The sequence below is a fragment of the Scomber japonicus genome, chromosome 24 (assembly GCF_027409825.1).
Source record: "Scomber japonicus isolate fScoJap1 chromosome 24, fScoJap1.pri, whole genome shotgun sequence".
Classification (NCBI taxonomy): Eukaryota; Metazoa; Chordata; class Actinopteri; order Scombriformes; family Scombridae; genus Scomber; species Scomber japonicus.
The window spans coordinates 10,018,266-10,034,193 of NC_070601.1; the positions used below are offsets into that span (position 1 = coordinate 10,018,266).

The following is a 15,928-nucleotide window of genomic DNA, read 5'->3' on the forward strand; positions in this document are numbered from 1 at the left end:
ATCCCGCCGTGCATGGCTCTACAGGGTGGGTTGGACCCCAGGGCTTTTTTTCTATCTCTGCTCTGACTCTGTGCTCTTGTCCACTGTCTCATAGCACAGAGGCTTTTTGCCATTCACCGCTTTGTGTGCAATATGTTGGAGAGCCAGTGGGCTTGTAGTCACCCTGTACAATGGCACACATCAGTGATCGGGGGACTTAAACTCAAGTGGCTTCTGGATAACTTCACAACTGCCTCTTTTCTAGTTCATCAGCCCTGCACCCTTTAGAGCTAGCACCCCTAAGGGTCCGCATGTACACAAATTCAGAACGACACGTATACACAAATACTGTGAACGCCTGTTGAAGCCTGTTAAATAAATTGTTGCCCATCCTATTTAGCGAGTCATTTTCTCACTTTGAAAATAACACAGTTTGTTTCTTGTCTGTCTCTTTCTCTCCTCCACTACAGATCGCTGACAGAAAGTGCCTTGTGAGACCCTACTTGAAGATTCCTGGGCGTTTTTTTTGGACAGCTCCATATTTCTCCCTCTGCAGTCGTGACGGGAGCTCAGCCCCTCGGTTTGTCTTTACCTGTGCTCAGTGTGAAGAAAGCCTCGGGTGAAGAGGTGGAGCTGCTGCACTGCTGGCCAAGGTGCCAAATCTCAGAAAGAGTAGGTACTGAGGAAGATTAAACAATAGAAAGCCACAAACTTGTGTTGTCCAAATCTGTGCCATTGCACCTTAAAATAGCACTGCTGTTGCTCCTCAACATCCACCCTTGCACAGATATCGTCACTCATACAAAGGACATTTTGGGGACATTGGTACAACCAGTAGAGCTTGTGTCCGAGCATGCTCCCTCTGCTTCGTCAGAGGTCTGCATCTGAGACTTACTGATTGATGAACAATTAGCTGTTCAACTGACAAACTCCATAGCAGCAGTGCAGTCCCATGCTACGGTCACAAAGACTTTGTCAGTCCATTACCTCCACTTTCCTCTCTGTAAGGACAAATCTAATCCACTGACCTGAAGCAGATCGCTATTAGCTACATGTTCTATCAGTTTTAGTTGTTGTTTGTTTCATTTTTTTTTTACTGGGACACTCAGAAAGACCTCCTAAGAGGATACCCTCCTCCTTTAACCAAGTGGCTCAACTCCACCCAAAGTCTTCAGCCAGCTCTGCTGACATGGCTCTAAACATTGCCTCGATACGTGACACAAAATGGCTGACCCTGGAAGTTTGCCGACAGTTTCAGAGAGGGACTTGTTCACGCAGTGATGAGGAATGCAAATTTGCCCACCCGCCCAAAAGCTGCCAGGTGGAGAACGGGAGGGTGATCGCCTGTTTTGACTCGTTAAAGGTAAGGACTTTTAAATACCTGGAGTAATTGCTTTGCTTTTTAAGGAGTTTTATTTCATCCTTTTCTTCTTTATTGGACATACATTGATAGTAAGATTCTCTCTCTTCTAGACCTTTTCATCAGGTTGTTGTAGTGAATACCTGGAATACAGGATACCCTGCAGGAATTATGATCCATACTTTACACCACTTCATGAAACTGTCAAATGATGTAAAGCATATATAAATAATTGCATTACATCTCTGCAGTACTAATATAGTATCTGACATAAAATGTTACAGCTGTGTGGTTCCTAATGGTCAGGGGGTATAGGTTGTCTGCTCAAATTAGCATGTGTGTCAGGTCTCCATGCTGTGCTGCAGTTAGCAGACCAGCCTGACCTATGAAGCTAAAGGCCAGTGAGGTCTGTTGTCATGTTCACTGTCACCACAGGTGTGTGTGTGTGTGTGTGCGCACACGTTAGGTTTTTTTATACGGTAAGTTCTACTAATGTTACCATGCCTTGTCCATCATCTGTGCTTGTGGGCGAACATCTGATCGCCTTAAGTCATTTCAGGACTTCTATTCCTAGTCGCATGTCAGCTGTCACACAGAACCAGTGAACAACATAAACAGCCGAGAGCTTTATTTCTAATGTCTGGTTCCCACAGGTCTAAGAAGAGGTATAAGTATTGAGCCTGAACCTTTTTGTCATCTGGTTATTATAATATTTGGGCGATAAGAAAATCTAGAGGCTTTAAAGCCATGTTGAACTATTTATTCCTTTAATACAGGCCTGTAGTTTATCTTTTGACCCCTCATATATTGTTATTAAAATTGTCATGGTTGATACTGTTATTGAACCTTTCGCTTTTTCATAATGGTAAACTATCTTAAATGAGTCTAACACCAGACACTTTGAAAGTCTCCCCAATTATAACAAGGTCGCTTCACACAAGCCCCCACACGCTGCAAATAAGATGACTGCATCCAAGAGCAACCCATTATTTTCAAGCTGTGTGGAAAAAAACAGCTGTGACAATGATAAATAGCCAAAGAAACTAGAGCAGAACACTGGAACTGTGAGGAGTTTGTCTTTTCTTAAAAGTATGAACTGTAGCTGCATTCAGAGATAGAGCAGTGCAGTATGAGGAGAGTGTATCTCACATTTTTCAAGGTTGTGTAAGAGGCCAAGACAAAAGACAGACTAGAATCACGTAACGTGAAAGAGCTTTTGTTGATAAAAAAAGTGAAGTGATGTGTTTTCCTATAACTGAAAATCCATTTGAAAAATAGTGATCTGCAGTGATCATTGCTGAATTGAGTCCTTAATATCTTTAAAGATATTTAGAGTGTGTAAAAACCCTTTTCATTACATGTTGCTTATGGTCAGTTATTTATTCAACACTATAACATGTTGGGCTATCAAGTATTTTTTTGGCTAAGACGTAGCTCATGGTAAAGCTTGGTTACTGCTTATAGTTAGCTGTTGATTGACACTCCTTCCCAGCTGCTAGATTTAGCAAGCTGTTATACTGTTATGGTTTAATGAGCAAACAGCTGACTCCAATTGGGATCGATTTGTCGTTGCATCACGCTAAGGGAAGGCCTGAAATTCCTCCTCTTCACATGACATGATTTTGATTTTCCTTGAAACCTCATACCAGTCATTCCTGAGTCCTGAGGAAACAAAATGACCTAAAGATGCAACACTAATAATAACAACAACATTAATAATGTATTTATTTTTCATTCATTTTCATACATAGAGAAACTCAAAGTGTTATACTATTAATAACAGAATACACAACATAAAGAAAATAATACCTAATGATGTGCTGCCTTTCATTTAAGCTCATGGCTTTTTGGTAGTCCACTGGCCATTGCTGTCATGCATCATCTGTTCCTTGAATGTACAGAACGTCATGAAAGAATAACATGCTGTGTGCACACATTATAAATCATGTCATAACTTCTAAACAGATTTGCAATGCAGTGCTTTCTTTGTTTGTAGGAACAGTGTGTTTCTTGCCTAACTGTCACTCAGAGGCAGCTGGACTGCGTCGAAGAACTTGAGGTTACTGAACATGTAACCCCTGTTCTCTGATAACAGGAATGAAGAGTCTCACTTTCTAATGCTCTCTGAGCATTAGCCTTAAAAGCCTCCATCCAGTATTGACTGGCAGTGTTGATGCTTGAGTCATGGCAGGACTTTTTCAGACTTCCATGCCATGGGCTATAGGCCTGCTCCATTGTGTTCAGCCATCTCCATGTGTCTTGTCAAGGGATACTTAACAATAGTGGACAAATGGGTTGTCTCCCTTGTCAGACACAAAGTGTTCTGACACTCCTCCATCAGGTCCTTGTCGGAGAGCCCACTGGACAGGTTTGCAATAGAGGCTCTCAAATGTGAAGTGGGCACATGGCTCCTGAACATGTTGCAGCTGAAAGCATATCACACATCAATCATGAGTGTCCATTTGTGAGATTGTACAACCCAAGGGACACAATTTTCGTGCTTGTTTACTACCTGTATTATGACAGTTCTGTGTAGCTAGCATATAAGATGGGTTGTAGTAAGAATTTGTAAGATTTTGCTGGTTAGCCTAATAGCAATATGTTGAGTGGTGGCAGTCAACACACTCTCTTGAGGCCTAGAATTATTAGCTGACTGACAAGCACAGTGCGTAATGCTGACTGAGAAATATATCTATTGCATTGTAAAGATATTCTTCCAGGGACAGGAGTTTACCATGATACAAGCATGATGACTTTCAGTTCGTACTGGATGGAGAGAGGCTTTTGAAGATATTGTTCTTCCATGGCTCTTTTTTCTTTTTCTATTTTTCTATTTGTCACACCCAAGTATCCCAGAAACACAACAATATTTGGTACATATACTGTCTGGGCTTCAGGGCTGTGACCCTCCCATAACCCAGCTAAAAGCCTACTGCACCTAAAGTGTAAAATGTATGGACAGATCTGTCTCTAATTGCAGCAGCTCTGTGTCTTTCTCTCCCCCTCTTTTCACCATACAACCGAGTGATAGAAAGAGAATACAGGATTCTCTGTACTTTTAACTCCCAACTCGCCCCCTCTCTCACAAAGACTTTCCTCGTGACAGCTAAGAGAATGAATGCTTTATTATGCATTAGGAAATGTGTTTTCGCTCCATGGCAGGCTGATTTCCACCCCATTATGCCCGTATCATCTACCTGGGTCTTCTCATCTGATAGGGTTATCATGCCATGGTTGTGTGCTGCCAGGCATGACTTGGCCAATGATCAGAAGGGTCCCTCTCATAAACACGTGAAAGGTAAGGCTCAGGAGAGGAGTAGAGTAGTAGGTGTAACTCTGTTGTTACACTTGTCAGGCACCGGCAGGCAAGCACGCTGGCTCAGTGTAAAATTTGACTGTTCTGGTTGTTTTCAGATTGAGTTGATAAAAACACTAATAGTGGCACCTTCCTGTTGAATAGAAAAATTTCACACCAAGGTTTATGTTGGATGTATTTTTATTTTATTTGTGATCTTGATCTAGAGTTCAAAAAGTAATAAAATCATTTTTAAGTATGCTGTGCCACATAATTACGTGTGACTTCATTTTTTAGCCCTTTCGTTTTCCTAGTGTTGGGAAACTCTTGGCAATCACGTTCTACAAAGTAGCTTTTAAAAGGTGTTATTAATTTTAGGGTGCTCTCACACCTGCCTTGTTAAGTTCACTTGAATCTAACCCTCGGGTGTTTTCACTTGTGACACAGTTCATCTGGGCAGGTGTGAACAGAGCAATCGCACTCGGGTGTGGACCTACAAGAACTGTATCAGGGCAGCCTGCCACAGTGTAATACATTCATGTTGAACTCAACAGATTGTTCTCTAAATGTTAGCTTGAAGTCCGTTCAAATGTGGCATTCTGCTTGCATATTTTGGCTTGATATTTGGCCCAAATAATGACCGCAATTATGAAGAAATGCCAATTGTGCCGATGGTTCATTTTGGATATCTATCCCTGAAGAAATACAAACTCTCTGCCAACCCCCGCCAGATTTCTGACCAATGAACAGAGTGACAGCTCCCACATGCCTTTTGTTGATACATTTAGGCTCTCTTTAAATTTTGCAGTGTGAAACCAAACCAAAAGGAAAATACAACAAAGTAGCAACTCATCCACTGAATTCGACCAAAGCAAATGAACTATAGGTGTGAAAACGCCATCATCATCATCAGACCACGGGCCGAGTCCAAGACTAGGAAAGGATATTGAAGGGTCTGATGGCGTTTGGGAGCAGCAAAACAGTGGTCACTTGCACAAAAGTTCCATTCATCTGTAGAAGAGGAATGACCTGCCAAGGCAACGGCGACCGAAATACCTGGTTTTACATTTTCTGTTAGTGTGCTTTGCATGAGCTGAATGACGAAGAGGAATCGCTCCTGCCTGGTTTGCTCCTGCTATCTCGATTGTAAACCTTGCAGCGGCCTGACGCCACCGTGCTGCTCAGCATTTCTATAGTGTAATGTCTAGGGGATTATTTTCTGTCCCCCTGCTCTATACTGTGAACTTTAGAAATGCAGTCTCTCAATACAACATGTGTCATCTCTCAAAATAGGACAAGCTGCTTCATCTCTGTCCAACCAAAGCTGTATTCACATTTGGTCGGTAGACAGAGATAGCTTACCAGGTATAATTTATTTCCATTGAAATATGACTTGAAAATTTGACAGTGGTAACCTCAACAAGAGGAGTAGCCAGAAATTTACATATGCCACCTTTTTTTCATTCCTAACTACAACGTCCATCACATTTCAGCTCAAGACCAGACCAAATAATTTGTGTTCATTTTGCATCTTTCCCATACATTTGAGGTGTGTTTCAGCTTTATCTTTTTGAAATAGGAAAAACACATGCAAACTAGAACTGAGCAGACAGGTTTGGTGGGTATTAGGGTTATGGGTACATGATATTTAAATGTCTAGCAAGAATGCAGACGTGTACTTGTTAAAACAGTATGACAACATGACCCCTATACAGGTAGTTGATTCAAATATGGGGAGAGACATTATCATTAATCAAACAAAGGACATGATAAAGCTTCACGGTTATACTTGCAGAGCCAAATGACTCGACAAACACAGTTCCAGGTCTGTAACAGCACATGTGTAATTATCTCACCATTACAACACTTATTTTCTGTAGTTGCTGCGCACAATTTTGAACCATAAGGTCCACATTAACTCTCCTTCCATGAACAAATATGTTTTACTTCTCTACTTACGTCTTTCACTGTGTTAGGTAATCAATACTGGCAGCACTGCGTTTCCAGCGGCGTCACAAATGATGTGTCGTAGTTGGAGCTGTTTCCCAAAAGCTCTTTGACTTGTTGCACTGTGACCATGGAAACCATGACTCAATGGTGGTAGGGATGAGGTGAGGAGGGGGCTGTAGGAAAGAATACCTACCTTAATGGAGTAAATGCAATCACACCAGTCATGTGATGATGTCACATTGGCTGTGCCTCTGACAGTAGCCTTTTGTTGGTGCTTATTTCTCCACTTTTCCAGCTTTTTTTCCCTTAAGTGCTTTCTCTGACGGTGGTTTCTAGTTTATATTTCTTCTAAAATATGAGCAGCTCATAGAGAGATTGTCATTTAAATAGCTCTTTTTACATTCTGCAGAAAACGGTACATATGGGAGAGACTGTTTAGACATTTGTGTCATCATTCGTCTTTGCAAAACATGATGCCTTAAAGCCTTTACACAGTAGATCAGATGTGTGATAACATAAGCTGTTTAGACTTTCTTACCCCTATGTTTTCTACCTGTCAAATTTTACCGGGTGACCTCCACGCATGACTGAACTTCAATAGTCTGAGAGGTGGGGATTGTCTGACGCATCCTGGCACTATCATGTTTCTTCAAGTTGTGGTTTTCAAAAAAGAAAGTGTTGAGGCAGGAGAAACAATAGAAGCTACTTCCAGGTGTGTGGAGTGTTTTTCTCATTTGGATCTCAGACTCGCCACAGTCCCCTTTGGGGGTGAGGTGCCCTGGTTTCCCTCGCTTTGTAAGAACATCTTAATCCGGACTCCGCAACCAAAAGAGCATGAGTGTTTTTTAGGGTCGTGGGATGGCTGAAATCTGTAAATGAAGAAGCGAGGGAACATAGCAAGAGGGGAAGGTGTTAATGTTTGAATGGCGACCTAGAATAATGGAGGAGAACAGAACAAGCGATTCAACCACACAGGTGTTAAGAAATGAAAGCGGGAGCACATAAAGGCTTTCCTGTCTGCAAGTGACAGGTTTAGCCAGGCGGGGAACCAGGGTAACATTTTTAAACCAATTATCAGAGATTGTTATTAAGATTCAGTGGGAAATGCCTGTGACCTTGACTTAATCTGTTACCCCAAACCTACCAGAACAGACAGAAACCAGACAATGAAACTTAAATGCTAATGGATACCAAAGGCAGCACTTTTTTAAGTTTAGAGATCCCCCCTGACTTAACTGTTACTTCCCCCCTCTGGGATTATTGCATTTGCATGTTTTTGGATCTTTAGGAAGCTTCAGTGAACATGAACTTTATGCTCATGGCCTCAGCCCCCCCCGTTTAAAAAGATGGGCTCGGCTGCATTCCTCAGCGTAATCCTCTCGAACTGGGCCACACCCTGGGCAGAGCAAACATGTGGAGGGGAATGTATGCAGCGCAGCGGGAGTTGGTGTTCCCCCAGGGTCATTCACACAGACACAATGAGGCACTGACTTGAGCTTAACGTGGAGCTGCAGTTGACGCGGCGTGCTTTGATGCGCCCCTAGGAGACCCCCACCTCTGCCATCCTTTAAACAGGCCTCCTCGTACGCAGACACATGCCTGCACACTCTCTGTCTTCCCAGTGCAAACCCACGCCAAACTTCATTTGATCCATGTGATTTCACCCCATATACCACACAGCCCCCCATCCAGCTTATCTGAAAAACACTTCTAAAGATAGTAAGAGGGAGGAGGAGGAGGAGGAAGTCACATCAGATCGTTGTTAAGGTCTCATGACCGGACCTAGTTGATCAGTCAGTCCTATCTCATTGAGGGCACACTGGAAAAATTCAATGAAAACCCACAAAAATAAATGTAGTTGGGGTGCATCAAAGCATTTTAACCACCATTAAAACTCAATAATTTGCTTTTACAATCTCTCTCTCTCTCTCTCTCTCTCTCTCTCTCTCTCTCTCTCTCTGTCTCTGTCTCTCTCTCTCTCTCTCTCTCTCTCTCTCTCTCTCTCTCTCTCTGTCTCTCTCTCTCTCTCTCTCTCTCTGTCTCTCTCTCTCTCTCTCTCTCAAATCAATATTTCTCTTATCTTTTCTCTCTTATCTCTTATTTGTACTCCCGCTATATTCATGTCCATGTAATTTAGTCAGGAATTAGTCATACAGGCATCCACTCTGGGAGTAATTTACCAACATTTACCAGCATTGCCTGGTCATGGTTGTGTTTATATACACCAGTTTATATTAGATACTGTGTTTCACAGCCAAATTACCTGCAGTGCTTCTCATTTTTCCTCTATTCTTATCAATCTTGTCACATTGACTGACTCTTGTTATACCAAGATTGTGTGAACAGTAATTGATCCTGTTGAAACCCGTGAGTATAAATCCCCCCCTTTGTTTCCCGTGAAATGACTGTTTTACTCTTTCTTTTCATTTTCGGTATCCCTGTGATGTAACATTTTCACGTTAGCGTTGTCAATTTGTCACGAATTGATTTAATATGGGACAAATATTTGCAAAGGTTATTGAGAGGAACTGATACAGTAGGGTACATGTTGGCATTTTAATTGGGCCAATGCTCTGACCCACATCTGTGTGTCAGTGTGCGTGTGTGTTGGAGAGAGAGAGCCTGCTGTGATCCCCACATCGACTGCCTCTCTCTGGGTCTAGCTGCAGAACTAGAGGTAGCCAGCTGTAGACACTATTATTTAGCCCCTCCAGGAACTGCGATATCAAATTCATTTCTCCGCACTATCATGGTTAATTTAATGTACATAACTTACATGAGAATGAAAGACAATTGCGACGACTCCTCATTTACAGTAAGCAAGACTCTTCAGCCTCTCCTTGCATCGTCTAAACAAACCCCATGTCAGTTTACCATAAATAGAGATTACACCTTATTTTGTGCTAATATGTGTTGAATTAATATTATTTAAAAAGCATTTAAAGCACTTGTTTTTACAGAACATGTAGCCAATGTGTTTTTTATTGCAGTCACAGGCTGTTTTGTGAAGCAATCATTTTTTTCCCCTGGACTTTCCTGGATAATTCCCACAGTTTTACCACATAATAAATCATAAAAAACATTGCAAATTGCATAGCCGTTTTTTTGAGAAAAGCCACTTCAAAATCAAACTGTTTTGATCGCAATCACAAAAAAACTCCCATGAACTCCAGGAGAGGATAGTTATTAGAATGTTCACAAATCATATGAAAATAGTAAAACGCTCTTTTTACTGCAATATTCATGTTCACATTTCTGAGTTGGGAATTCAAATAAACACAGGTCATTTACCTGCACTGTCAGTTTACAGTTTTTTAGAGTGATTTTACTAGCAGATGTTAAGCTCTAGCAACAGTTTCTGTCCTTCAATGTGGACAACCGAACTAAAAATAAAATGGAGCCATCTGAGAATAGCTGGATAGGGTACGTGTGAAGGCAGTTTTGTGTCTAATATGAAGCCAGGACAGAGATGAAAGTCAGAAAGAGCAGCATTTAACATCATTAAACCAAGTGTCAAAGCTTCAGGCACGAGCTTGTATGTTAAACTGCAGTTAGAAATAATCATTTTTTACTTTTAAAAAATACACAAATACTACTAATAATAGCAAAACTAAAGTGACTCATTTTGTATTCAGGACACATGAGAAGTCCTTTAGTGGGGGGTTAAACTTAGACAGCCCATACAGATGTAGGGCGATGTGCCTACTCTCTACACCACTCTGCTAATACACAGCCTTTGTTATATCATAAAATGGAGTACCAGTTTTGAACTTGAACTCCATTACATCGTCTATATTAAACAGAAAATGTATGGCACTACGGTTGCTCATGTCAGATTGAATAGTAGGTGTTCGTCACCCAGTGAGCCGCCTGCAACATGATGGAGAGACCAAGCGCTGAAAATCTGCCCATCTGCTGTACCAGTGTCTCACCTGGTCTCAATCCACCCACTACCTCTGAGTCATCCTCTTTTTCCATCGCTCTCTGCTGCCCACAATGCTGATAAAGTACTAGATTCTCTATTTTTTCCCCTCCCGCCTGTAAAAAATATATAAAAAATGGCAACTTAAATCATTGCTGCAGAATCAATGCCATGCTCACATTTGGTGATTTCAAAGCCAGTCACTTACTGCTGCAGTAGCCCTTGCTGCTGCTGCTGCTGGGAGCACCTCTGCAGTAAAGCTAAGGGCAGATCTATGGCGAGTCAGGCAGGAAATTCGCTGTGCGCTTGACCTTTCGCATTGGTCTCATTAATTATTGATGCGTCGTTTCATCACCACTCATCAGAGACAGACCCAGGTTGTCCTCATCTAATTTCTTCTGAGAATAGCATTTATTTCTTTGCTTTAGTCAGCCCTGTCTTAAAAATTGTATATCACGCTGGGAAAATCAACAGCTTTTATTGCCCAGAAAGGCCAGAGACGCCTACCACTCGCAACAGTATGTTCATTGTATCGCTAGTATATGGTAGCATATGGCGTTTGCTGTGGCCCATATTAAACATTGAAATGAATCGTTGCTCAGGAAACGTGTTGAAGCACCCCCCCCCCCCCCCCACGGGTCTTCTTTAAATTCTCCTCTGATTATAAAAATGGACAAACTTACAAAGACACACAGCTCAAGATGCTTCACAATTCCCACCCAGCCACCCCCAGCTTGTACACACACACACACACACACACACACACACACACACACACACACACACACACACACACACAGACACACCGACACACACACACACACCTAGGGAGCTACAAACTGTTCGACAGACAGGCCCAGCTGTCTCCCAGGGGCAAGGCACTTATAATGAGACAGAGATCTTCTTAATTGGCTCCATCTAATGAGGCAACAGAAATGCAATCTTTGGGGGCCCTACACCAGAATGGGCTCCCTTTACTCTTTTTTTTGGTATAAAGGACTATTGGTCTGTGTCAGACAGGCTGTTATGAACCAGGCCTACCATGACATCCCAATCCCATGTGAAAATGTGTCAGTGTTGAGAAGCCTATACGTCAGTGTGTCACCATCACAATTATTCTGGGTTAATAGAGTAAGGAGTATAAACCGCACTGGCATTGATTGACATACAGCAACAATAGAGCATGCGCCTCTTTTCTTCTCCTGTACAGGAAGTGTTCTGACTCATATCCTATTCAGACTTGACGAGTGGCAGTGATGGACACGCCAGTAAAAGCGAAACTCGCCATGATTTCCTTTGGAGCACTCCCTAGTGCCGTTTACTGCGCTGCCAATACCGATGACCTAAATGGAGACCACCATCTTAAAAATAGCATTTTAATAGCCTGCGTTTTCTTCCTGCACACTAACTTCCAATTCTAATCTACACGCTCAATGTACACACAGGAAGAAGAAGCAGTCACTTACCTCATCAGGCCGAGGTTAAGGATTGAATGAGTAATAAAACGTAGTGTAGGCGTGCGTCTCCTTCTGATTACGCAGACCAATACTGTTCCAGTCATTGCTGTGAAGATACAGTCAACAGTTTATTCAAGGCCAATCTAACTTTCCTCGGAAACATTGAGCTTAATAGGCTGGAGTGACGCTGAGCAAATTGGTGTAATTTGATAGGGCTTGCCTGGATGAAAGTCTTGGAGTCAGTGTAAGTGACTCTTGAGTTGTTTCCGTGCGTATAAAAGGCTCACAGCTGAGAGCTGGGTATTGTTGAGAATATTTTCATAGCAATACAAGCTGGGGCCTCAAAGTCAGAAACAGCTTCTTAAATTATGCTTTATAGATGACTCTTTGGTTCAGCTGAGCTCTGTATGAAACTTGATATCTATTGTTAAAAAAGAAGGCTGGTGTATTACAACAGGAGTCTTATTTTCATCACTTTATCTGTCATTCCTATTTGCAATAATAATGATGTAGTCACCAGTTTATTTCTGAGAACTGGAAACGAGGTGACATCACCAGAAAGAAGTCAGACTAGGCACGAAACAAGAATAGTCAGACCATTAGACAAGTTAAAACAAAGCCAGACTGAAAGAGAAGGTTAAGTAATGTTGAATCATTACCTCAACTGTGTTTTGTCAGTATTAAACAAGTGTGTGTGTGCAGTTTTTCTGTGCAATAGAGCATTATTATTATATTTCAGGTGTTCTCACTCGCAGTCTTACCTCTAAATGAAGTGGTTTAAGTGATCAGGTTAAACTGTTGCCTTGTTAACAGTTTGTATGATCATACTGTATGATTTGGGATTATTCATTCCCAGATCTCAGAAATTACTTTGGTGAGGACAGTTCTGTCATATCAGAAATGATAGCTGAAACGATGACACTCAAGTTGTGGTTAAGCCCGAATGATCCATTAAGAATAAAAGCTGTCAAAGCTTTTGAATATCTTTTGATACCTCAAAGCATGCGCAGTAATGTACACCAAGCTAGTCAGGTTTGTTTTTATAATTTGAGCTTGAAGTATTATTTGTATCACACCCTTCCCCCATTCCTACCACACAGGGTGGCCATACCATAAAGGTTAACATTAGGTCATAGCGGCATATCTGTGCCTGTGGGTGATTGCGTCTGTGTGTGTCTATGTGTATGTGTGTGTGTGTGTGTGTTTGGGCCGACAGGGGGGCCATGCAAAGTTCATGGACGAAAGTGAGATGGCCAATTTCACACCCAGCAGATGCCTGCACCAGTGACCCGCAGCGACAGGTGGAGGACACTAATTGGCAGCGCACACCGTCACAGAGTTGGGTGAACCCATGGCGCGCGAGGGAATGAAGGAGGAAAAGGAGTGGGACCAGTGAGGGGTATAAAGTGGCACCAAGTTTGCTGTTGCTAACGATTAAAACATCCACGTCAGGTTTAATGAATGCGTGACTCAGGTTCATACATCAGTGGTGGCAATTTATTCTCACTCTCTTTTTTTGTGTTAATAACCAAAAACAGGCATTTCATGGTTGATAAACAGATGTCACCTCTGAAAGCTGCTCTCTCATGCTAGTCTGTTAGCATTTCCATAGCAATGACTAAGATCCAGTCAGCCACTCTCTCTCTTTTTGACTCATTCGCTCAATGGGCCGCAGCTCACTTTAGAGAAAACAGGAAAAAAGAGCAGGGTGATGACACGGGTGAATAGTGCGATCAATATGTTTACCTATATCTGATGAGTTTAAGATAAAATACAGCCCGTAGCTCAAAGGCTGTTTGAGTCATTGTACCCTGGTTTATTGATCTCATCTCTTTGACCAAAGGGCACATGCTACTTTAACCAAGTATGAGCCCTCTCTAGCTCAGTGTTCTCAACCTTATCATGACTGTTTTCTTCATCTCTATACACCCCAGAGTCTCTTCAGCCCATGGGAGAAAGCGTCCTCAGAGGCCTCATCACCACAATCAACAAACAACATGTCGATCCAGGCGAGGCTGCGACTTATTCCCCTTCGGTCGCATATAGCAAAAAAGAAATCACACAATATTCTGCCCCGAACAGTAGATATGTGTTCATTTGTGGCTTCCCACTTATCAAAAGGTTTTGCAGAGTTAATTGAGCGCGGTATTAGTTAGTGAGAGAAACAGCTACAATACAGTGTCCTCTCATCATGCATAGAGGAATATGAATTATAACTGTGAGGCATTATATCCCGAATATGATCAAAGACAAGATAAGACCCATAACTAGGATACTAGTGTGCTTGTAAATTCTTACTTGAGGAACTGGGCTCTTCAGTTTCTCTGTAGTTTGAATTTATACCTCTCAACCTTTTTTTTTTTTTCTTTTCTTTTTTTTTTTTTGTCAGCAACTGAAGCTTTAATCTCCAAACTGGAGAGTAAGCAGCCATACAACGTTTCTGCCCCTATCTGCTGAGTGTGTTAGAAAGAGGCTTTGATGAATAGATCTGCTCTCTCCCTTCCATCTCATTATCCTCCTTTATCTGTTTTATGGATTTACACAACTCCTCAACACGCTCTGACATGCGGTCGATTGTGTCAGCGTGGGGAAAGGAAGATGTAGGCTAGCCTTTAAAAACACACAAACACAAAAAAAGTGTTGCGTTGTTTGTATAATTTCTCTCATTAGCATCTGTAGTGGATTTGTGTTATTTTTGGAGCGCTTACAGAGTAGTGGCGGCTTTGATCGCTGGAGAGTGATTGATTTTGAGGTATCTGTTAGCACATGTAAAATAAGGAAATTAAAAGAAGGTCCTTCTAGCTTTCCGCTGTTTCCTCTTGGGTGTGTGGCACAGTTCTTTCCAAAGTAGGGCATCAACATCATGTAACCTATTTCTATGAAATCTTTCTGGTATGGCTAGTTGAAGCCCCAGTTGTCTATACAGTAGGACTGTTGTCGTATCAGTCTATCTTCTCAGGGTAATGACAGCTTTTCAAAAGCAGACTAATGCCTCAGTCTTTTCACTGTGACTCACCTATCAACAGACTAAGAGGTGGCATTGTCATAGCTGAGCCTTTCTTAAGGGTGTGTATTTGTAGAGGTGTGGGAGAGTGCAACATTTTCTCGGATTCAAATGTGCTGTATGCATGTGAGCAAGTGTTTATGTATCTGTCAGCTACACGCCCATCTCTCCATATGTGTGTGTGTGTGTGTGTGTGTGCACGTGTGACTGTCTGTGTGAAGATTAGAGGAGCTCTGGAGGGTGGGTTTCATGTCTCAGCAGGTCACAGATGATCAGATTAACTGAAGCAGGGCTCCAGCTGGATTAGCTGCAGGGACCGGGACTCTGCAGGTGCCTCTGAACGGTGCCACCGGAGCGGTACTTTGACCATCACCTCCAAAATATCCCCCTGAAAAAACAACTCTAAACAGTTACAGCGATGACACGCACATGCAGCGTGGGTAGCCAGCATCTGAATGCTGATTTCCATTCATTTTTGGCTGGTACTTTTAAAGTGCTTTTGCCTTTTTTTTTTCTCTCTCTCCACGACTACATGAAAGCTCCTTTGTTGAAATCCTTCAACCGCTGTGACAGATGAACAAAAAAGTTGTTTCATAACCTGCAGTACATCTCACAGCTCTTAAAGTAATACAGTCCATACTCTACTCAATTTAGTGACACTAACACAGAAAATACCACTTACTGAAGAATACATTTTTACAGAGTGACCCTCTCTATTGATTGTGGTGCAGTTTTTTTTGATTGAGTCTATTGTAAAGAAGGATACATCTGCTCTTAGCATCATGTTCTTGCACTCTACCAGTCATCCACAAGCAATCAGTCATGTATTCAATACTAATGCTAACATCATGGCCTAAGTGTAACATTTACAAATAGAGCAGTTTAAAGAAAAGAAAAAACAGCTTTCAGATCTCCTCAGGCTGCCTGAACTGAGCTAACTGATCACCAGCTGCAGTGCCAG

General features: G+C 42.0%; 1 protein-coding gene across 6 annotated transcripts in view; it reads left to right on the plus strand.

Moving 5' to 3' along the window:
• mbnl2 (muscleblind-like splicing regulator 2) overlaps window positions 1-15,928 on the plus strand; it is a 57,376-nt gene that overhangs the window by 13,198 nt on the left and 28,250 nt on the right. For all 6 annotated transcript variants that reach the window (XM_053314839.1, XM_053314840.1, XM_053314836.1 and 3 more), the window contains exon 2: window positions 450-1,342. In XM_053314839.1, coding sequence (XP_053170814.1) covers window positions 1,169-1,342 — 174 coding nt within the window. In that variant the 5' untranslated portion in view covers window positions 450-1,168. The remainder of the gene's footprint in view (window positions 1-449; window positions 1,343-15,928) is intronic.